The following is a 24,300-nucleotide window of genomic DNA, read 5'->3' as shown; positions in this document are numbered from 1 at the left end:
CGAATGAAGACCTCTGGTCACCTGTTGACATGTCACGTGATCTATTCCAATCCGCCGTTTACGATGTAAACATCACGTATTTATCAAGATGGAGTTGATCTATTTCGCACAGTACTCGCGATGGTTTTTATTAAAGCAGCATCTTAAAAATAAAAACAATTTACAAGTACTTGAAGACAAGTTCTCGCGTCGGAGGCGAGCTCTGGTAAGACGCTGCCATTTTAAAGTTCGTATAAAACAACGTCGCTACGCATTTAGGTCAAGACAGAGCATGCGTAGACCGGACGCAGTCTGGCTATTCCAATTGAATTGTTTGAATGGCACTCGTTCAGATTTTTATTCCGTTTGGTCATTTGGATCCTTTGTAATCGGAATACATCGTTATGGTTGTTGATTTTCCCCTTTCACTTGTTGCTCGGTACAATTCATGGGGCTAAAGCCTAAAAAATGAATGTGTTTCTAAATATGTCACATTGGGAAATGTCATCGTTTTCAGATCATGTACGCCACTAGCCCGTACTCCGACCCAGTGGTTTCGGCCGACATCGACCCCCAGCCAATCATCGACGAGGAGGAGGGTCTCATCTGGGTGGTGGGTCCCGTCCTCGCCGTTGTTTTCATCATATGCATCGTCATCGCAATTCTGCTGTATAAGAGGTGAGTGCTACGATACAACCACGCAAGACTCAGTGTGACGTTATGTAGCATTACATAGCAGCTCCAATCTTTTCTTTTTTTGGAAAGTGCAGCATCAATAGTTTGTAAAAAAAATTGCAGATTTAATATTCTGGATTAGTGTACCAGAAGTGAGAATCAATCACATACAGTATGTGCAAGTCATAATTAATTCACAAAAATGACCAAGTTGAGTTACGAGTAAATTTCAAACAATCCGATCCATTACTTGGGTTATCAAAGCCATAAATTTCGTCATACAGTCTTGCTCGGCCTGACTTGGACTTTTCATTTAGTTTGACCAGCTATCATTATGCTAAACTGTAACGTTAATGTTGCCTAACTGTCTTTGTGAATTTTAGAGTGATGAAGTTGGATGTCACAGTTGTTGTGTCGGAAAGCTTGCATGTTGCCGTTCAGATTTTCAGCAATTTTATCAAAAGCATAATCCTTAAATCCAGTTTTAATCATCTACTGTGATTCCTCCATAATTTGCTTCACAAGGTGTGTCGCCAGGTTTGCACCCACTAGGCCCCCCCCCCCCCAAAAGAAAAACATCTTCTTTCAAAAACAAAACAAACGGCACACTATCTTCAAATACCCATTTTTAAATGTAAACAGGCAAGACTTGTCAGGTGAATGTACTTCAAGTCTAAATCAAGTCACGTCTTTGACACATTTTAGCCAAGAAATTGCTGAAATTGTCAACTTGACTTTATGTGACTCCCCCATCTCTGGTATGCACCGTACCAAATGTTTCGTAGTGAGAAATCAGAATCGATGTAACGTTACAGCTATACCCCATCCTGATGAATCAATAAGGCGCCGGTTGCAGGAAAAGACAAACACAGCGATTAGAAGCCAGGAGATGACTTTTATGCTTGAACAAGAAGCAATCAGTTGAAAACGCTCGAATGTTCGAATCTTGCCTGCACCTGGCGCTCTCCATGTTCTTTGAAACGGAGCGTGCGGCTGAAGAACACAGCAATCTCTGAAGCGAGTCGTCACTAAAAAGCCGAGACTGAGATATGATTGGTATCACTTTTTTTTTTTTTTCTGTGTATCTCACTGTATGGAGCCAAAGCTCTTCCCAGCTAATGTTTTGTTGCGATATTTCTCTTCTTGCTGACCAATGGAACAGCAAACCCGACAGGTAAGAGAGCAAAAGAAGCAAATCAAAACTTGCTTGCCCTTGTAAAAGAAATAACAATTAATAACAGAATCAAGCACAGAGATGAATCAAAGCCATGCTTCACAGTTACACTGTGACTCCTCCAGTGTCCCTTGCAATGATAGTCCCGAAACAGTCGACTGTAATTATTTACCAAGCGTTCTTTGTTTTCGCTGCCTGAATAATAACGCACTGTTCCCGCTGCAGGAAAAGGGCCGAATCGGAAGCGAGGAAAGGTAGTCTCCCCAACAGCAAGGAGATGCCCTTGCATCACCCGACCGACCCCGTTGAGCTCCGCCGCCTCAACTTTCAGACGCCTGGTGAGTGCTCCTTCAATCAAGCCACAGACGTCCTGCGTGAATCTGAAAATACTTCCGGTCGCCGTCTGTAGCTGGCTTTTACGCTAATGCCGAGTTTGAGAGCGTCATGGCGATGCTCTGAATTTACTATGTCATCTCCCACCTTATATTCACATACAATCACTAGATGTGGACATCAGTACAAGATCTCGGATGCAAGCGGTGGAATTTCCTCCCCAGGGACTCAGTGCTGAGCCTTTACCACAGAATGAGGTTCTTGTGGGGATTAGTCTCGGCGACTCAGACGTCAGCTAATGGTGCCTCCTGAATACTAAGAACACAAACCGTTCCGGAGGAAATCTGGATAGTGAGTGCAAGTAGGATGCTAGTGTGTTGTTTCCTCTGCAGGGCCTCAGCCCTCAACCTTCGATGGAGGGTGAGGAGCTCTAAAATCAGCTAAGGATGCCTCCTGAATGTTGAGAGGTATTCTTGGCATGTCCCATCCAAGTGGCAGCCGTTAGTTTGACTTGGGAAAATGTTGTTGTCCCATTACTGGAACCATCCAGTAAAGAGGAAGCTTGGGCTGCCCCCTGCAGCCCAAACTGGAACAAGTGGAGTACAATGCAGGGATGCGAGATTATGGGTTTAAAATCATGAAGCCCAAAACCCTGAGTCAGACCCCCGTGGGAGGTATTTTTTCCATCGGGGTGTCCTGTGATACGCTGTGGTTGTGTCACTTACGGTAATCTACGTGGGGGTCATTCAGCCTAAGTGACAGCATCTCTTAGCATTCCCACACAATTTCCTGAGGGAATTCCAGTTTTAAGACCAGAGTGAAGAGCCGGCAGAGACGATGGACAAGCGAAGGCAGACATTGGAGGGGTGTTGGAGGAAGGGTGGTCAACACTGACGCTTATTCGACTATGCGGTGGAAGTGCAGGCTTGACATTTTGGTGGCACTTGTCCTCCTCCAAACCTGCTTGGGTTGGAGATCTCAGAATGTGTGCGGTGCTTTGGTGTACCAATTTACAGCAAATGCAAATTAGACGCATTTACTCAGTTGTTGTGATCGTGTTTTGGCTCATGCACGGAAGGATCCGGCGTCCATTTATCAACTGGAAAGATGTTCTCTGGCACCGGCTGCTTTGGGACACGTGGGCCACAGCCAATAATGTTGCTTTATCAAAGCGCCATCTTCCCCATCAGCTTATATGAAAGGATGATGAATTATCTCTGCAGGCTGATTTCGGGAAAAAAGATTATGCATATTTATGAAAGCTCTTTTCAGACCATTACCGGTTGTTGCGTGTTTTCTTCTTTTGGTTCCGAGTGATCCCGTCCGCCCACTATTCAAGTGTCCTTCTGGACCAAACCGCCTTTCTCACTGTTCTACAAAGTACAGGACATACTTTGACGACCGCTGTCTCACAATACGAGACCACCTCTTTCCCTCCCTCCCTTACCTTGCTGCGAGCCCTTATTGGGCGTTTTCATCTTTAAGGCAGCTTGAGCGAGCGACAGAAATGGTGCTTTCATTGTCACCCGGCGGTGGAAATGGATTTCAAGTAGCAAGCTGCGATAGAAACACCCTTTCAGAGAGATATGAGAGTGGATGGGAAAATGAGGCCCTGCTTCCATTAGCTAATGCCCACTTGTGCCAGCGACTCGAATAAAGTCGAGGAGGAGGCGAGCACCAGCGCTCGTGTCACACAACATTGGCCAGAGGCTGGAGTGCAGTTTTCTAGTCCCCATTGTGGGAAGAGTGTATGAGCCTCATCGCCTGTATTCAACTATCAGCGTGTCAAGGTCAGGAAACTTTTGAGTGGAAACTTTTTTGCATTACAGTGAGCCCCTGTTGATTTGTGCTATGATATTCACAAATTGACCTATTCCTTGAAAAACTCTACTCTAGGAAAATGAGAATTGGTGTCACGGAAGTATTGTTGAAGTGATGCATCGTGACTTTTTTACGATTATGTCAGAGAGGAGCTAAATTTAGATTAGTTTGTTAGTGGAAGTTCCAGAGAGTGTTGCTGCATGTGTGTGCACACATGCAATTCGGGGGATTTTTTTTTTTCGAAATCAAATCATCTTTCTGCCATTTATTTTTCAGGTTCGTTTTGTAAGATGTGTTTTAACTTTAACTGTTTTGGAATAATCGTGAAGGGCATATTTCTGGTTTAAACCAGGGGTGTGCCCTCAGACTGCAGTTATGACAGAAAACCAAAGATCACCTTATCATACGATATTTTCACAGAAGCACAATTGCCACTGCATTTGATTATTATATTTTAACAACAAATTAATTTAAAATCAGAAGTAAATGTGACAATCAAATCCCTGTGTACAAATGTTTGTTACGACATGACTGAATGAAATAAAATGGTTATACAACCGATTATAATGAAGAACAATTCTATTTTCGACCTTCCAAAATGAAAAGAACAAGTCCATTTAGCAAGGAATTTTAATTACACTTTAATTGCTTGAGTGGGCCACATGAAATCATGTGGCAGTCCTAACTTTTACCACACACTTTGAGTTTCACACTCAAGGTTTAAACTACCGGTATAATTTAGGCAATTATCAATATTATCAAGAGAGCATCAATTATTCGCGCTGGGTCTTTATCCTCCATGAATACGGAGAGTTTACTGTACCTTAAACGCCCGTGTCTGATCTGTGCTGCTACAATGTTTCCTGCTTATGTCGATGGCCTAGCCTAGCGTCTAGCATGACGTCACTAATAATTAACCCATTGACCACACACGCAAATCATTTCACTGTCTTAAGGCCATGTTTACACCAAGCAATACGGTTCAGTACAAAGGACTACAGACTGTTTGGCCCTAGGCGTGCCAAAATCTGGCCTTGCCCGCAGCAGTTGTTTGGCAACGCTTGGTGTAAACAGGGCTGTGCACAATTCACTCGGCCGCTATGACGCAGATATTTAATGACCATTTCCTCCACAGGTACGGGCTCATCCGGTCGCCCAAGTAGCCTCCATTTGTCAAGTTAGTTGGCCTCAATTACGCATTTGCCATTAATTATATTCCCCTTCCCCCTTCTTTCCCGCCTAGCCTCCTATCCCCATCTAATCCGCTTTGGTGTTAACGCCGTGTCATCGCGGGAGGCGGGAAAATGACAGGCGGGAAACATCAATCATCCCTCCGAAGTAGAACTCTCTCTCTTAACGTCTTTTCCTTCTCATGCTAACTTCCCAGCCTAGCTTTCTATGGGAATAAATACCCTTGTCTCTCCGTAGGGAGACGTGTGCGCTGACTTCCCATTGGCCTCCATGTCGTCTTCATTCAAGCATGGCACACAAACAAGCCTAACTCAATCAAATCTTCCACCTCCACACTGCTCATGCTTATCTAATCAGCTTGCTTGCGCTTGGGTTCTGATTTTTTTGTTTTGTTGTGTTTTGTCGTTGAAATCGCAAAAGGAATGTATCTGCATACGACTGACCTGCAATTCCATCTGACTGACAGGTATGGCGAGCCACCCTCCGATCCCTGTCATGGACCTGGCGGAGCATCTGGAGCACTTGAAAGCCAACGACAACCTCAAGTTTTCCCAGGAGTACGAGGTGAGCCGTGATAAGAGTCTGGCCGCAGTGCGCCGGCAACCGATCAGAAACGCGTCCGGCGCTGGTTATTGCGCTGGGCGGGAACGCTTGGCGTTTTACCTCCGGATGTAATCCCATCAGTGTGCAGGGACGTCAACAAAGTCTGCTGCCATAAACTGCTTTATGCAAATGTGCAGCATTTAGAGCCACCGGGGATGCCCCTTTTGACACATGGTAAACCTTGCAGCAATCTGGTATTTCCTCATTATATTAGGGCAGCAATGTAAACAATTATCCCCTGGTAAACCACAGCTCCATTTTTTTTTTTGACAATGGCCTATATAAATGATATTTTTTTATTTTTTTTTATTTTAATTAATAATCAAATACAATGTAATTAATCTAAAAATCATGATTCCATTACACAATCATTTAAAAAAAATATGGTATTACCTTTAAAAATAAATATTTTCTATGCACTGGATGTATAAATGCACAGGCACCTGGGCAAAGACTTTCTGAAACCTCCACTAACAAGCCTAAACTTAATTCATACAGAGCCAAGCTCTTACTTCCTTGACACCAATTCCTATTTAGACAGGGCTTTGGTGGCACACTATGGCATCTGTTTCTTAAAGAGCAAATAAGCAGTCGAGAATAATAATGTCTTTGTCATTGTAAGAGGGGTAATGAAATTTAAGGTGCATTCCTCTCAGGTGCCGTTTGAAAAAAAAAAAAGGTAAAAAAAGGTATATCACGCAATAATACTACTTGTAATAAAAACTCACACAGTAAATAACAAAAGAGTGATAATCAGAGCTGGGCATCGCCTAACCGCCACCGCGCTCTGTCCTGCATATTTAATCGTCCCACGTGGTCCCAGTCCTCCCTTCGTCGGCGAAAGCCAATCGGCGTTGAGAACGGAATCTTCATGTCACACGCAGGCGCCGCACGAGCAGACACGCCGCAAAAAAAAGAAAAAATGTCCAACAAAAACAACTGACACACACGCACAGCGTGGTGATTGGTGAAATAAAAACAATATGGGACACATGTCATTGCGTCTGTGGGACCGTAGGCTACATAACACAGTTATGTGACGCGGTACAGGTTTAAGTCCGTTCTCGACGCCGTTTGGCTGACTCGGACCGACTGGGACCACAAGGGTCGATTAAATATGCAGACGGGAACTCGGTGGCGGTTAGGCGATGCCCAGCTCTGCTGATAATATATTTTTTGCAAAAGGCCGGCAACTGTGTAACCTGTTCTTTAGCCAAATTCCTTTCATTAAGTGTCAAAAGAATTTGCTTACTCTTTGGCGTTTTTGAGTGAACCTTATTCCAAAATCCTGAACGATTTTTTTTTTTTTTTTCAAACATCTTTCAAGTCGCACCAAGGTTGAGTATATAGCATCAGAGGGTTTTTCTTATTCTTTGGCTTTTTTTGGATGATACTGTCTCACTGACAGCCAGTGTTGTTCTCCCGCCACAGTCCATCGACCCCGGGCAGCAGTTCACCTGGGAACACTCCAACTTGGAGGTGAACAAACCAAAGAACCGATACGCCAACGTGATCGCCTACGACCACTCGCGAGTTTTGCTCTCCGCAATTGACGGTATAATAACACCCTTCCTCCATTCACACCATGACCACACTGTACTTTTTTTTTTCCCTTTTCCCTCCTCACACCAACATGTCATTTGCTTTCATGCCGTGGGTGCTCGCGGGGATATAGATGGCTTTTTGAAATAGGCAATTTTCCCCCCGCCTCGCTGAGCTCGGCACTCGAATACGATTGAACAATCACCTGCATAAACCTGAGAGATGCCAGTAAGTTGTATTTCTCTCTAGTGCCGCGCCATGATTATTTCTGAATCATGCTTGGGCTTCACATTAAGTCTCTGCGGGCACATTGAACGGGGACTAAGGATGCAAAATATGCGTGTGCGGTTACCAGGTGGAACTCAACCGTAAAGCATTTGCAACATGCGTCACATACGCAACAAGGACATTTCCATAACAAATGTTGAACATGGAGCATGTCTTTAACAGATGCCAACAGAAAAATAATAACAAAAATAGTCATAACTTAATACATGCAAAGCAAAAAATAGTCCTTTTCATATTCACATGCATAACAGGGAGTTCCCTCAACACATTCCTAACTCGGGAAAATTCTTCAATTTTGATTGCGTTGTTTAAAGAAACTAAACTTGTGTCAGAGTTCTTTCACAGCAAACCCATCGGACCATTCCTTATTATTGAGTGTGTAATGGAGTTTCAATCAGTCATATGTTATTATTTTCCCTCCAGCTCATAAGCAGACAGAACAAATGACATAATTAATGCAAATCCTGACTGGCAGACGGCATAAATGCGTCCGCTCGCCGAAATAAACATCTATTCACTGCCATTAAGCGAAAAAAATGATGTCTTTTCTTTTCAATTGGAAATTACAGTGGACTTAATTGTGTCTTATCCCTTGTCCATCACTGAGTATGTGTGGACAGCAAACAGAGTAGGAGCAATGGCGGGGCGATAACCACAACATAATGCAGACACGTGGCTTTTTCACTATACTTTTTGTCTAGCCACTAAAAGTTACCTGGGAGGAAAGAAAGCCCGGAATGGAGAAGGGAGGAGGGGCTGGAGAGAGAGAGAGGGACGGGGAAAGGGAGAGGAGGAGTGCGTGGTGGGGGTGATTCTCTGAGACGTGGCGTCCATGCAGATGAGACTTATCTTGGTGGAGCATGTGTGCGCCGAGCCCCGAAACTGCCAGTCCTGAAGCATTGACTGCCTGTCAGCTCTGCCTCTTTGCGCTGGATTAGAAAAAAAAAAAAAAAAACTGTGCCTTTCATTTAAAATAAGCAAAGGGAGGGAGGAATGGAGGCTTGTTTTCCTGCACAGCAATTTTGCCACTTCTACACTTTGGGGAAAAAAAAGGAAAAAGATTTATGAACGCAACATTAGGTGCACCTCCAAATAGCATGATTTTCTACTGTTAGCCTCATTGGTCTTTTGTCCTAGTCCTCATTGAATAGATAATCACGCTTACTTTAGATTGACAGTAATGTATTTATTTGGTGAAAAATATAGATGATATTATTAATATTAGATAATTGACAGATAATTGTTAAAATCCCACCGAAAAAGGTATAATGTTAAATCACAAACAAGAATGAAATCAAGTGATTATCTTTTTTTTCTTTTTTCTTACACATATTTTTCTCAATTTTTTTTTTCCTCATTGTTACAGTAATAATTGTAAAATATGTAAAAAGATCATTTGGTTTAATAGTAATAATGTACAAAATGTTGATTAATTGTTATCCTTTTTTTTTCAAATGTTGTACTGTATATGATGAAAAAAATACACTACATATTTAGCCGACTTACTGTATTTCTATATATGAATGAAAAAATTCACTGTGGAAGAACTCTAATCCTTCCAACAAACATCCCTGTAATCTGCCCTTTTAATTGATCATTGAATGCCTCAACGTCGCCCCACCCCCACCTCCATCTAGGCATCCCGGGAAGCGACTACATCAACGCCAACTATGTGGACGGCTACAGGAAGCAGAACGCATACATTGCCACGCAAGGCTCGCTGCCCGAGACGTTTGGAGAATTCTGGCGAATGATCTGGGAGCAGAGGAGTGCCATCGTTGTCATGATGACCAAACTGGAGGAGCGATCCAGAGTGAGACACGTCACAATCTTTATGTTACGCCTATGGCCTCCGCCAAGATAGTGTAGAAAGAGGTTGACCCGGCTCCAGGATTTCTTTTTTAACGCTAGAGGGGGTATAAACTGGATCCATATGACGATTGCTAGCCATTCCAGTTTGTTTTTAAATCGCATTATGCCAACATCAACATGATTCTCCATTCTTGGCGGAGGTCCACGGAATAGGGAATCCCTTTCCAATTTGTTTGCCCAACCAATTTCCACAAAACGCCATGAAGAGACAGTGTGTGGGCCAAAGGAATTACAATTAGTATTTCCACAAAACATGGACGGTTAGTGTTTGGGCTAAGAAAGAATCCATTATAATTTGGTGTTGATTTGGATTCTTGGGTTGCCCTGCACATCCAGTGAGTGCCATTTGAATTTGTTTATGAATGATCAGTTTTCACATGAGTGATTTCTTCCAAAAACATGGGAGAATGTTAAAGAACAATCACGTCAAATTTGGTATGGATCCAGCTTGGGGGTGGTCTAGTTGTACTTCCATAGAGTATGTTCTAATGTGGCTTTCATGGCAGGTAAAGTGTGACCAGTACTGGCCCACCAGAGCAACGGAGACTTATGGCCTCATTCAAGTGACTCTGCTCGACACGGTGGAGTTGGCCACATACTGCGTCAGGACATTTGCACTTTTTAAAGTAAGGGCGCCACATTCCTCCTGGCATAGGAGGTCTACCATTGTTCGGGATTGGGCTCTCATTGACCTGCTGGATTTTGCTTACATAGAACGGCTCCAGCGAGAAGCGGGAGGTCCGGCAGTTCCAGTTCACGGCCTGGCCGGACCACGGGGTGCCGGAACACCCCACACCGTTCCTGGCCTTCTTGAGACGGGTAAAGGCGTGCAACCCTCCTGACGCCGGGCCCATGGTGGTGCACTGCAGGTAGCAAATTCAGAGCAAATGATGAAAATAACCTCAAGCATGAAATTGATTCCCCCCCCCCCCCCTCTCAGTTTGCTGGAATTAATCTATGAATACGTATGACAATGTACGAGGGTTTCTAATCATTTTAATGGATGAACTAATTAGCAAATAAAAGCTCCCCAAATCACGGTAGGTGGATCAACCCAAAAGTCTAATTTTGTGTCAAGGGTGGCACACTCACTCATTTTTAACATCCATCTAGACCCTTGGTCATTAAAAGTTTAACAAACATTTATTAAAGACTGAATGCAAATGAAGTTAAATACAACTGAACTGTACAGGCAGTGATTGTTTCAGATCCCAGAAGAGGGAGCCATCTCGGGGAAATTGTGAATCGCAAACAGCAAATAGGCGGAAGGTTCACTGTTTATCGGGACTTGGTTAATTTTCAGCGCATTTCCTTGTATATGTTAATTTGGTCTTGAAGAAAACCTTTCATCCCACACAAATCAGCCTACTGGGTTTCTCAGCAAACCTTTTAACATGACGGTACAAGGAGTCCTGGTGTCATTCCCCTCAGCCAACCCCCCCCCCCACGCACTGCCACAAAGCTAGCGCAGCTCCGTCGCTACACTGCAACCATCTTGCACATCATCAGGCCCACAAGTGCCGGGTTCTCACATCTTAAACAAATGACCCTCAAGCCGACACTATCAGTGTCTGGACTCCCAGCACGGCGCCACAAAGAGCGTTTTGGGTCTCCTCTCAAGCCACAATGCCATCACAAGAAGGGAAAGTACAGCCACAGATAGAAACTGGTGTCAGAAAGTGACAGAAAAGGGAACGAGGCTTAGCGCAGATTTCAAAGTAACACATTGGGTAGTTAATTAGCGCCGCTTGCTTCCGATTGGACATGTTAACTTTCCACAGTAGAAGAGAATGTGCGACTTAAGGCTCCCTATCATATCCCCCCCCCCACACACACACACACAAATAGATCCCATCCGTCCATCCTTGATGTTTGAATGCAGTTTTAAAGGGATCCATCCGTCTGTTAATTTGAATTGAAACGCCTGTAAGAAGGAGCAATGTGAGTGTTGTCTGGGTGTCTCTGGAGTTAACGAGAAGAAAGATTTGGGGATTCTGTCAAGCCCAAGCTGCAAAACAAGCTCAAACGATGACAAAATCAACACATTTCAGTCCCTCTAGTGGTTGATTAAGTACACAAATAGAAACCTTATTCAAAGGCTACATAGTGTCACACATTATTAAAGATGTAAAGAAAATAAATTGCTAATACGTACAGGCGTTACCACATTATTACTTTTCCAGGGTCCTTTAAAGATGAACTTGTCTTAACGATGCGCCATCGCAAAAGCATTTTCGGTTGTTTCGACGGAATTTCAAACACGAAAATGACGGCGGTGAGAGCCAGACCAAAGAGAAGATATTCAAAGGCGCCTCCATCTGGTTAAAATGTACACACTTACATTTTATGAGACATTATTACTTTCTGGGTGAAAAGGAAGGTCAAACAGAACCTTGGAACGGATTGCGTTCGTTTTTCTGACAGTTAACTGCACAAAGTCAGCTCACCCTAGTATGCTGGCTGCGTGCGTGTCGGTCTGCTTGGCACGTTGGCTGACAGCAAGAGATTTGGTAACAATACATATGTAATTGCTTTGGCTGCTCTGCATCCTTTATCTTCTAGCAGCTCAGTGCAGCTGTATTTTACAGTGCGCTTCCCTAGACTCAACCCCCGCCTCCTTCCCCCATTCCCTCAACTTCTGGAAAGCACATCGGTCTGACACTTAATGTGTGTCAACGTCCAAAGCAGCTGGCCTGACTGGCTGAGGAGCCAGTGTCAGGTCATTAGTGCAGTCAGTGTGCCAGCTCCCCGCCGACTGCCAAATACACTGATGCCTTATCTGCACTTGTCAATAAAAAGAATATTGCACATGTTCCCAGCATTCCCTGCTCTTATGTTTAACGGCACATTTCTTTAATATATGCCGCGCCTCCATCTCGACGTGGAGCTAACTGACAGCATGTCCCCCATCTCACCTCCCTCCCACGTCCCTCATCTTTCGGTATCTCTGCCACTCTGTCACGCAATGGATTTCAGGTCATCGCTCCACCGGGTCCCGGTCCACGCCGCAAAGTGTTCCCAATCGCAAAGAGTCGGCCGAGTGTCCCGCATCCCAGGGGTTGAGGGGCTTCTCAGCCCCTGGAGGTGATTTGCGCTTTTGAATATTTTCGCATTTCACTGACGCCTGATTCTTTTTGCGCCCTAAAGGAATTGTCACCGGGAAAAAATATGTAGTAACGTAAAAAAGTTCTGCCGCAGTCAGCCTTTTTTTCAGAGTGATCATCAGATCATTTGTTAAAGCCAATGACTCCCGTACGTGTCTTTATTCCATTCACTGCATGGCACATTAGGCAGACTTGGCCTCCGGCGTCCAACTTTACTCCTTGCTTCTCTTTTCTCTCCTGAGCAAATGAAAAACAAATGTGCCATCACAAGGCGGCGGCACAAGATCAAGGCTTCCACCTCACGGGAATGTCAGCGTAATGGATCGAATGACCTATTTACTTTGGAGTGTGAGGCCTCCAAAGTTGACGAACAGGATTTAGCGTCGGTTCTTGGAAATGCAAGTCTTGAGAGTGGGACTTTATTTTTTCTCCTAAGATAAGTCCTGATGGGTCAGGAAGCGCAGGTGGCGTGAACGGGACCGCAGCAAAGCCAGAAACAACCCCACCGGAACAGGACTGCTGCCAAAGCCCAATCTCCACTCTGTGCCACTTCATGTTTAATTATACTCTGAGCTAAACCGTCAGTCTTTTGGCGAGGAAAGTTCTCTGCTGTTAGATTAGGCCTCTTAGGCACCTAAATGGAAAGGTGACTTGAGCAAGGCCGTTGTCTGGCAAAGACAATGTGAAAGCAACTTTTCTCTTCATTGTCCCCTTTGACAGCGCTGGCGTGGGTCGCACGGGTTGCTTCATTGTGATCGATGCCATGCTGGAGCGAATCAAGCATGAGAAGACGGTGGACATCTACGGGCACGTGACGCTGATGCGTGCCCAGCGCAACTACATGGTGCAGACTGAAGACCAGTATGTCTTCATCCACGATGCGCTGCAGGAGGCCGTCAACTGCGGCACCACCGAAGTGCCCGCTCGGAACCTCTACGCTTACATCCAGAAACTTACGCAGATAGAGGCCGGAGAAAATGTCACCGGCATGGAACTTGAGTTCAAGGTAGAGTGTTCTGATGAAGGTGCAATGACTACGGCTCTAAGCTACTTCCATTTGACCCTTAACATACTCTACATTTTTAGCACCAGAAAAGCTACAACGCGTTACCTTGGAGTCCTACTATTAGTTCTTTGTGGTACGTTTGTGCAGACTGTTCCATCAGTGACTCCTACTGTATCCCAAATTTTTGTATGAGAAAATATGACACAAATCCAGACACTTTAAAGCCCATGAAACCATGATGCCTATTTTCTAGTCTTGATTGTGCAATACGGCTCAGAAATGTTCCCCTTCTCTGGTTTCCCATGTATTACCCACGTTGGTGCAAATGCAGGGTTTTCCCAGCACATATCTGCCAGACCAAAGTGCTTGAGTAATATTTTCTGTTGGATCTCAGTCTTTGATCATCTGTTTTTTTTCGTTCCTCTCCGTCCAAATGCAGCGTTTGGCCAACACTAAAGCCCATACTTCGCGATTCATCAGTGCCAATCTCCCCTGCAACAAGTTCAAGAACCGCCTTGTAAACATCATGCCATACGAGTCCACACGCGTGTGTCTCCAGCCCATTCGAGGAGTGGAGGGATCTGACTACATCAATGCAAGTTTCATTGATGGCTACAGGTAAACGCGCCGTGACCGCGTTTGACTGTGAGGCTTATTGAAGCTAACTGAGGCGATGGCAATCCCATGAGGCTATTGTAGCTAACTGAGGAGATGCTAATCCCCTGTTTTCTCAGGCAACAGAAGGCCTACATTGCCACACAGGGACCACTGGCGGAAACCACAGAGGACTTCTGGAGAATGCTCTGGGAGCACAACTCTACTATTGTCGTTATGCTAACCAAGCTCAGAGAAATGGGCAGGGTATGCTTCCGAAAAAAAAAATGACGTGAGAGTGGACACCGTGGGCCCAGTTGTGGATCATTGTGCTTGTCTCTCCCAGGAAAAATGCCACCAGTACTGGCCCGCGGAGAGGTCAGCCAGATACCAGTACTTTGTGGTGGACCCCATGGCCGAGTACAACATGCCGCAGTACATCCTTCGGGAGTTCAAAGTGACGGATGCCAGGGTAAGCAGACGTCGCCGTAGTGTCAAGCATGTGTTTATCCCAAACTAAGAGTCTTTTAAGCGTAAATATGGGGAGCAGCTCAATGCAGCCAGACTTCCTAATTCCATCAAAGGCTTACACAGATAAATGGCACAGGCTCCGTTCTTTGTACTGCATGTTATACTGACTCCTCAATGGGATTGCTATCCTTATCAAAGGGATACAATATGACTAAGTCATACACTGGCAAAGTCAGCTTAACATCAAACAAATTACCATCTTTTTTTATTTGACACATGGCAATGACAGGCGCCATTAATGAGACATCTGCTCCACAGTGCAAACTGTACACATTCATGGCCATGTTGTCCTTCCCAGGACGGGCAGTCGCGAACGGTGCGACAGTTCCAGTTCACGGACTGGCCCGAGCAAGGAGTGCCAAAATCCGGGGAGGGCTTCATCGATTTCATTGGCCAAGTACATAAAACGAAAGAGCAGTTTGGCCAAGATGGGCCTATCTCAGTCCACTGTAGGTAAGTGAAAGTCGCACACCAAGTAGACCTTTTAACCTGACAGTATTCAAAGGGCTTCAACAAATTCAGTTCAAGAAGAAGGAAATGACTAACTTGTAGATGGCACGAACCAGCCACTTAAATTCTGGCACCAGCCAACCGTCGTACAAGAAAATGCGAGACCACCGATCAAGTCTCTGAACTGTGGTACTTGTGGCTGTTTCTCAGCGTCTCTTTGCCTACCCATCTGTCTCCCCTTGCACAGCGCTGGCGTCGGTCGGACCGGCGTCTTCATCACCCTCAGCATTGCCTTGGAGCGAATGAGATACGAAGGCGTCGTAGACATCTTTCAGACCGTGAAGATGTTGCGGACGCAGAGACCAGCCATGGTGCAGACAGAGGTACGTTTGCATGTGGCTCGCGAGCCCTTTGCCACTTTGCCATAGAATCCCTACCGCGGCATGCATTCAAACACTTAAGTTCCGTTTGCTCACCACAGTAAGTCTTACAGGTGGAATTGTCAGCTACGTAAAAAAGGAATAAAGTACTCAATTGAGGACATTCGGCAACACATCCTGATCCCATTATCAATATTGTTGAACTGCAGTGTATATGTAGCTATAACCTTTAGGTACCTCGCCAGCGCAGTTGATACACAAATTGAAAGGTGGAAAAAAAAATCATCTTACCATCATTGACAATGGCGCACGGGAATGAAATATACCTTCCCAGATTCCCAATATCTCCAAAAATGACTGTGATGCCACAGACCCCGGAGCATGCCTTCAAACCCTCCTATCAGTAAAACTAACAAGCGATACAATCCCATTAAGCTTGTCACATTGAATATTGCCTATTGTTTACATGCAATCGTCAGGAATGCAAGAAACAAAGGAGCACATCCAGCATCCCATTCCATTGTCATTGGTATACATGAAATATCAGTAGACTGCAGTGTCTAGCTCTGCCCTTTAGTACCCAAACAGAAGGGAGGCAAAGATAAGATGACAACTTTTGAAAATGGACTACCACACGGCCTTTGGTTCAGTCTTCCTACATTCCCAAGCATGTCCATCACAGGCACAAAATATCACTTCTTACAATTTCATCATCCAGTGCCACAAATTGTTTGTTTGTGTTTTTCCAGGATCAATACCAGTTCTGCTACAGGGCTGGATTAGAGTATCTGGGAAGTTTTGATCACTATGCAACGTAAAGGACTCAGCATCAGAGGGAAACGCGGAAAGGAAAGAAAAAAAACCCAGTTGCGCCTCTCTTCTGAGCCATAAATTACTGCTTGAGAACGTACAAACTCCTTGCAAACAACTCATTAAGTGTTGGATGTGCGACATGAACCGCCACAAAAAAAAAAAAACTACAAAAAAAAAAAAGATTCCCTGGAGGACCAAGTATTTTCCCAATCCAAGATTAAACTGGCCTTGTCACCAAGTGATGGAACCCGGACCATTGAAGCACCTCGTTGGATTTTTTTTTTTGCTTCAAGGATTTATTTGGGAGAGAACGGACCCGGCACAGAATGTGACTCGAGCCGAGTGAATGCGTTACGAGAGGCATCAGAGGAGCGTGGGGAACTTGACGCACATTGTAAAGAAAAATAATTCACAACAATCGGGAAAACACAGACAATGCTCGAATGGACCGTGACATTGAAGTACCCCCTTTCTCCTGTCTCAATGTTCATCATCTAAAGTTTGCAAGGGGATATACAAAAAAGATCTATGGAATAAATCAAATGATTAATTTAGGTTTTTTTTTAGTACTTTCTTATACAGCTGATGTTTTTTTTTTCTTTTAAAAATGTGTAAATGTCATTTTTTTTACACTCTGAAAGAAGAACATTGACATAGCTGTTTCCTCTTTTCTTCAAGCTGTTTGTGCAAGATGTAATTTTTTGGTTAGTAGCACATGGATTGACTTAAAAAAAAAAAAAAAAAAAAAACGGCTCAGAGCCAATCTTACCCATTAGCCTCGATTGTTTCCCGATTGCTTTTGTTGCATACACTTCCCATTCGATAAACTGGGGCTTTGTGGAATCAACAGGGATGAGCAAAGTATGAAGTTGCTGCTATCAATTATCTTAGTTCTTCCATGTCAGGATAATGAGAGGGATGAAATAGGTAGGTTGTATATCTACATATACATTTATAAATATCGAAGATGTGAAATACAAATCTAAATATAAAGTTGAAAAGAAAATATGATGGTTGGTGAACGCTTCCGAATGGTGTGGGAAAGTGATGTTTCACTGGAATGCACATCAGTAAGACACGATTCTGATTCAGTGCATCTTTTCTTGTGCAATAAATGATGTGCTATTAAGTCACGCCACCCCACCCTCTGTGGGCGTCACATGGAAATGTACATCAGCTGTCTGTCAACCGCCGCTCCACGCAATTGGGCAAAGTACAATAACGTCTGGTATGTTATGTAAATCCTTTCTCTAGTATTCCTTTTTCCCATTTTGCATTTAGAGTGCCTTATATTTATGCCTGTTTTTATACCATTTCAGTGTATCTTTTGAGTATTCAGCATATATGTCAATATAAAAATATATACATGTGTTTATTTACAGTACAGTACACTATGTCCATGAGATTATATATGCAAACAACATTTTTAAAAATCATTTTGTCATTTTCAGTGGCCTTACCGTGAATGGATGGGTGCAATTAATTCACGGAACTTGGAAGAAAAACAGGAAAATTCAGCTTTTCAAGATTTAAAATTTTCAAAGTGAGCAGGATGAGGACAGGGTTGACGCTGTCATTTATTCAGATGAGTGAGCCTCTAAGATCACACGTCCACATGCATTTGGTATTGGATCGCAAGCCAACATACTCAAAGCAAACGAAAAAAAAAAATCATAGTCAAGTCAACTCAAGTCTGATTTTGATATTTCATATACATTTCAACCGAGAAGCTAGAAGATATTTCACATAACTGATATAAAGGCGGGAGTAAAAATGGCTACAAAATAGTCCTCCTGAACCATCTTAACAAAAAAAAAATCAACTGAAATTTCATACACACATACTCATCTCAAACATGATTGATTTTTGAGCTAGTAAAATTATTCGACGCCGTTATTTCGTTAATGGTGCTACACACATTGTTATTGGTGCACTGGGGGAAGCAGAGTTTTGTTTTGTTTTTATGGGCGAGAGAAACACAGCTTGCTTAAATTTCAGAATTTTTACCAGATTTTTCAACACTATAAAAGGGTTCAGATTAGGAGGAGAACTGATGGACAATCTTGACTAAACAAAATTCAACGATGCATAACACTTTTTTGATTCGATTACATGGCAAAGATTTTACATTGATTGGCATCTTTTACCACAATTCGCTATTTGTGTTGGTTTCATGGATGTGCATTCCAGATCTTTCTTTCCCTTATAAACGGTTATGTTCACTTTTTTGTTCATTTCCAGACAAAAGTACTGTTATGTAGTGGCTAAAGTGTTTTTGTTTTGTTTGTTTTTGTTTATGCAAGATGCATGGTTAAATGTTGCAGGATGGCCTGAGTTGGCCTGGTAAGGAAGATTTGCACTTTCTCTATCTTTGTACTATGCACTGCCCTATTGATTCTAAACCCAATAATATATTACTTGAACCCATTACGGAAAAAAAAAAATCTCCTTCAACGTTCACTTTGTGTGTATGTAAATAACACAAAAAGGTATCACCTATTAAAAAAAAAGACCAAAAAAAATTGTGGAAAACAAATACAAAAAAAAAAAGAGCGTCCAATCTGTTGCTGCGGTTACTCCATCAATGACTCCGGAAAATTCTGCCGCCTCGCCCCAAGATCACATGTTCAGCTTGAAGTGTCATTAACAGAAATAAACGTTGTGTTCCTCTGCTCTCTCTATCTATCTCTCGTCTGGATGCATAGACTGAAAATGAAATGAAGTCAAGAAATTGTAAAAAAAAAAAAAAAAAACGGCTTGTTAAAAAGTTCATACAATTACCTCTGATTAGTTGTAAGTGTAAATTGATTATTTTTTCTGAATGAAAGGAGTACTTTTTATTTTCTTACTTAGGTCACATTGGTGGGGAAAGAAGTCTGTATGAGAAATCAAAAAGTCACATTTGTTATAAATGAATCCTATTAAAAAATGTCTGTGTTATGCACTGGCGTTTCCCTGGATTCTCTCCATCAGGCATCAAACTTGTCCGCCATGCTCAAACATTTTGTAATTTAAACGTTGCCTATGTGTCTAGCAGTGTTTTCTAATCTTATTTGATTCAAGACACATATTTTACAAAAATGTACGCACCAAAAATTTCACAGAAAGAATACAATGGTCCCTTGTTTATCACGTTTGTTACGTTCCAAAAATAACCCCAAAATTTTCGTTTCTTAATATTAAAAAACATTGTCATTTTTTGGGGGGGGATGATTAAACAGAGCAGGTCACACTGACCCATGAACAATGTTAATAAATAATCACAATAATCATGACACATTTTTGAGCTAACGAATTTAATTTTAATGAACAACATATGAAGTTGCAAACATAAGAAATGATCAATTTTCAGTCGCGCGTATCTCACGCCTCCTCCTCCCTCTGTCCTTACGCGACTCGCTTTTGCACAGCTCCCATGGTTGCCAAGCGATCAAATGTAAGTTAATCCTCCTGTCTTTATTGACACTTTTCTCCTTCTCTTCCCCATCTCTCTCTCCTTCACTAAATTACATTTAGTAAGCCAAACGCATTCTGTGCGAGGGATGGCACGCAAGGAGATGTATTCTAATTGGTCTACGGGTTTGTACGCTGTAAAAAAGAGCATGATGGAATGCACTTTAAAAAATAAAGACAGTCAATTAGGACATAATACGGGTTTGTGCGCTGTAAAAAACAGCATACAAAATAACACTGTCAAAAAAAATCGGCAATGTAGCGAGTCCGCGAAAGGTGAACCGCGATATAGCGAGGGACCACTATATTCCGGAAAACGTATGATCTTGTTTCAGTTATTCACAAATTGAATTTCTCATTGTGATGCGTGGACCTGTTGAGTAGAAGACAACGCTTTTATTGTGTTTTATGAATGGCAACATGTGGATACACAGGATAATTGGACCTTTTTCCGTCTAGTGGAAGAACATTCCATTTTTCTGCCTGTCACAACACATCACTGGTAAAAATGCATTATTTGTAGAAAAAAAAAAACATTTTCAGACCAATTGAGTGAAAACTGTTATTTACTGACTAACCAACAATCTTATGGCACAGTGGTTGGGAATTATTGTCAAGCATCTTAGGTTAATGTTTTGCAGCAATCCAACAAAATTTGTAGCACAATTTGTTTTTTGAAGAAATGGTGAAATCCACCCTAAAAGGACTGCTGGCTCAAGCCAAAGCAGCAGCCTTTTTTTTTGGTTTTTTTTGTTGCGTCTCGACACTAATAAAGACACTCTAATGTTTCGTTTTTCCAGTGGGACCAGCCTACCCAAACATTACACGCTTGTCATTTTCCAGCCCAACTGCTCATTCCTTCATTTTTACCTCATTTCTTCTTCAGTTCTTTCAATGACCATGCAAGGTTTGGACTGGAATGAGTCAACATCGAAGACTGCAATGTTGTGATTGCCTACCCTCGCACCATTTTTACCCACTGGCTGTCACAGCGAGCAAGACTAATCTTAAAGTTGAGCGCTGAAGCAGCTGAGCAAACAGACATTCCGCCCGTTGCCAAATCTTCCGGGCTCGACTTGAGCTCGAGGCGACGCGGCGAACAAGTGGAGCGTCTGAAATGGACGACGGCTACGGCTCCGCGAGCAGCGCCACCCAAGGGGCTCGTGCCGTCGCGTCGGTGAAGGCAGCTGTGCCGCGGAGAGACGGGCAGCATGCCCTGCGGCCAATGATGATGAGGGTGATGATGATCCGTACAGGGATCCTCAATGGAGCAAACGGCCATACGCTGAAGACTGACAAAGGCAGATGTGAACAGACACCACCGTCGAATTGGCCAGCACATCAATTTACTTGGAAAGACAAAGGAGCAACAGGGGGAAAGGTCTCTTCATTTCTGCATTAGTGCTGAGAAAGCTGGCATTCGTCCTGTCTTTGGTATCACCTGGGAGAAAAACTTGGGGATATTGGGGCTTCTGTTTCTCGGGTAGGCAGTAGGTAGGCCTATGTAGGTCGATAAGCTGGTTGGTCAGATAGGAGGATAGGTAGGTAGGCAGATTGGCTGCTAGGATAGGAGGTTAGGTCGGTCAACAGCATTAGTCTGAGACATGACTGCTGGATGAGAGGACGTTGCGTTGCTGTTCTGGTTTCTAGCTTAGGTAGGTTGGTCAGTGGGTTGGTATTTCGTGTAGACCGGAAGGTAAGCTTTTTTTGGCAGGATCCGCTATGTTTATGGTTAGGGACGTATGCAAGTACAGTAGCTTGGCCCATCGATAGGTAGGTGGGTAAGCTGATTCATATGGTTGGAGGGTAGATTGGTAGGTACTCTATGTAGCTTCGTTGCTTTAGTTAGCTGGTTATGAAGGTAGGATGGTTTTGTTAGGTAAGATGGTTGATCAACCTGATATGAGTTGTAAGCAACATATTTTCATGATTAAATGGCGTGAGTTGAATTGCCTTGGTGGAAAGCAGAATATTACAGAAAGGTAAATTGTACATACAAAACAAAATAATGGATTTTTCCACACTAAATAAAACGTTTATTTCCCACTTTGGCAGGCAAGTGAACACCTGGTGACCTTAAAACCTGACGAGAAAAAGAAAAAATATATAATATATACTTGAAGGCAATAGCACATCAATTATCCTGTCAAGCCGGGGTAGAGTTGGGGAGGGGGGGGCCAGAGGAAATATAATTTACGAGCTCCCCGACAGGTTTTTGTTGTTGTTGTTGCAAGCTAAAGAAATAATACACCTCCACTTGCAGCTGCAGTCTTTTCAAATGCTGCCACCTCACCAGGGGGATAAGTACTGTACAGTATATTTGGTGACCTCAGAGAACACAGTGTCAATTATTATGGGCTATGGCTCTGTGCTGGACTTCGTTCCCTAATCAAAATAAATTGCCAGGTTCAGCAGAAAGTGAAATGCACTAAACCATCCAAAATTCTCAACAAAAAGGGCACAAACAAATCCATTAGGACAAGGTAAACGGGATGCATCAGCGCACTTGGCCCATTTGAACGGTTCCAATCAAACCCCGACAGGATTGTGTAGTTTTCTACAGCAGTGATTTCCAACCAGGTGCCAAGGCACACTAGTGTTCAGTGAGAGCTCCTCAGAAGTGATCGTCATGAAGGCTTACTGTAAATACAAAAATTATAAGATGGAGCGTGGTGGAGGGCGGCACGGTGGTCGACTGGTTAGCACGTCCGCCTCACAGTTCAGAGGTCGTGGGTTCGATCCCGGCTCCGGCCTCCCTGTGTGGAGTTTGCATGTTCTCCCCGTGCCTGCGTGGGTTTTCTCCGGGCACTCCGGTTTCCTCCCACATTCCAAAAACATGCATGGTAAGTTGATTGGATACTCTAAATTGGCCCTAGGTGTGATTGTGAGTGCGGATGTTTGTCTCTGTGTGCCCTGCGATTGGCTGGCAACCAGTTCAGGGTGTCCCCCGCCTACTGCCCAAAGACAGCTGGGATAGGCTCCAGCACGCCCCGCGACCCTTGTGAGGAGAAGCGGTACAGATAATGGATGGATGGATGGAGCGTGGTGGAGTTGACTTCGACCAGACATGTCCAAAGTTCGGCCCGGGGGCGCAATGTGGCCCGCGTTGAAATTTCCACCAGCCCGCACTACCTGGCATAGAAATTACTCATGTTTGGCCCATCTGTACTGTTGACCACAGTAGAAAATACACATGTACATGTACGAAAAAGCTTTTGTATATTTCACCAAAAGATGGCAGCAAATAGGGACGTTGCTTCCAGGACAAGTGGAAATTGGCAATTTTTTTCACTGAAATGCAAAACAACTGTGTCTGCCTAGTGAGCTAAGAGACTTTGGCTGTTTTCAAGGAATTCAATATCAAAAGTCAATACCAGACGAAACATGCAAACTACGACAAGGTGACTGGTAACGAACGCCGTGATAAATTAAAGCAATTGAAATCTGAATGGTCGGTCCCCATGCATTTTTCCCTCACCAAATCTGGCCCTGTTTGCAAAAAGTTTGGACACCCCTGACTTTGACTGTTCACATTTTTTCATTACTATTTACGCAACTAGTTGTTTTCCAACAACTAGCTGAACAGTAAAATTGGCAACAGGTGCTTGATCCATAAATGGATCAATACATATCCTGACTTGAGCCCCTATCCTACTGAGCGGTGAACAATTGCGAGTGTTTTCGAAGGCAGCGACTGTTGTCTTTCGTCAGAGTTCGTCGGGGTTCATTCAATGTCGTAAATGTTCGCTAAACGTTCGCTAGACGTTCACCAACAGTTTTAGTCATTAAGGCGAATGTGGCCGCTTGACGAAAATTTACGACCTTGAACGAACCATGATGTGAACACGCATTTTTCCAACTTCGCCAACAGTTGGAAATGTTCGCCCCTCAGTGGGATAAGACAGTTGATCGACAGTACATCACGGCAAGGCTTCAAACAGAATGCTCTCAGAGAAAACTGGCCACTGATCATTGTGTAACAGGAAGGCATGTTGTAAATGTTGCCATTCAGCTCCTTGATAGAGGACAACAAGTAGTGCAATGCATACTGAAGCTACTACTACTCATAACAATACTGCTTATCGATCCGGTGCCTTAACTGTATTCTTATCGTTCCTTTTTCTGTTGAGAAGATCTCCCACTGCTGTTAAAAAAAAAGATATATATATATACTACTTTACTAAGCTTGTGTTTAGCATGCTTGCGCGGTCTGACTGACTTATGCTTTTCGAGGCGGTATTAATACTCGATAATGTAAAATTACACATCGTGAAAGGAAGGTTGACGATGATATCGATGACGATATATATCGCCCACCTCTACTTGCGACTATAACAACATTCATTTCACTCACTCATTGTCATTCACTCAGAAATTTCACCTGAAAACCCAATATCACAGACTTCTAATGAGTAATGTAATGTATATTATATGTATATAACACATACTTTAGGGCAGCTGTGTCAACGAAAAGTGGCTGTGACTAACTCA

At 43.4% G+C, this 24,300-nt stretch overlaps 1 protein-coding gene across 6 annotated transcripts in view; it reads left to right on the top strand.

Moving 5' to 3' along the window:
• Positions 1–19,300, top strand: part of ptprda (protein tyrosine phosphatase receptor type Da) — a 254,866-nt gene extending 235,566 nt beyond the window's left edge. For 3 of the 6 annotated variants that reach the window (XM_086020965.1, XM_086020955.1, XM_086020992.1), the window contains 14 exons: positions 497–657; positions 2,054–2,166; positions 5,640–5,737; positions 7,208–7,331; positions 9,244–9,419; positions 9,985–10,104; positions 10,193–10,347; positions 13,303–13,588; positions 14,028–14,206; positions 14,323–14,449; positions 14,529–14,654; positions 15,012–15,166; positions 15,411–15,546; positions 16,293–19,300. In XM_086020965.1, coding sequence (XP_085877091.1) covers positions 497–657; positions 2,054–2,166; positions 5,640–5,737; positions 7,208–7,331; positions 9,244–9,419; positions 9,985–10,104; positions 10,193–10,347; positions 13,303–13,588; positions 14,028–14,206; positions 14,323–14,449; positions 14,529–14,654; positions 15,012–15,166; positions 15,411–15,546; positions 16,293–16,361 — 2,025 coding nt within the window. In that variant the 3' untranslated portion in view covers positions 16,362–19,300. Of the gene's footprint in view, positions 1–496; positions 658–1,816; positions 1,829–2,053; positions 2,167–5,117; positions 5,160–5,639; positions 5,738–7,207; positions 7,332–9,243; positions 9,420–9,984; positions 10,105–10,192; positions 10,348–13,302; positions 13,589–14,027; positions 14,207–14,322; positions 14,450–14,528; positions 14,655–15,011; positions 15,167–15,410; positions 15,547–16,292 lie in introns of all 6 variants that reach the window. The other 3 variants (XM_086020949.1, XM_086020973.1, XM_086020983.1) reach the window with 2 other exon arrangements.
• The last annotated feature ends 5,000 nt before the right edge of the window (positions 19,301–24,300 follow it).

The sequence above is a fragment of the Filicampus tigris genome, chromosome 2 (genome assembly GCF_054856515.1).
Source record: "Filicampus tigris isolate MCC_2025a chromosome 2, RoL_Ftig_1.0, whole genome shotgun sequence".
In the NCBI taxonomy this organism is placed as follows: Eukaryota; Metazoa; Chordata; class Actinopteri; order Syngnathiformes; family Syngnathidae; genus Filicampus; species Filicampus tigris.
This window is presented reverse-complemented; position numbering and strand designations above follow the sequence as displayed.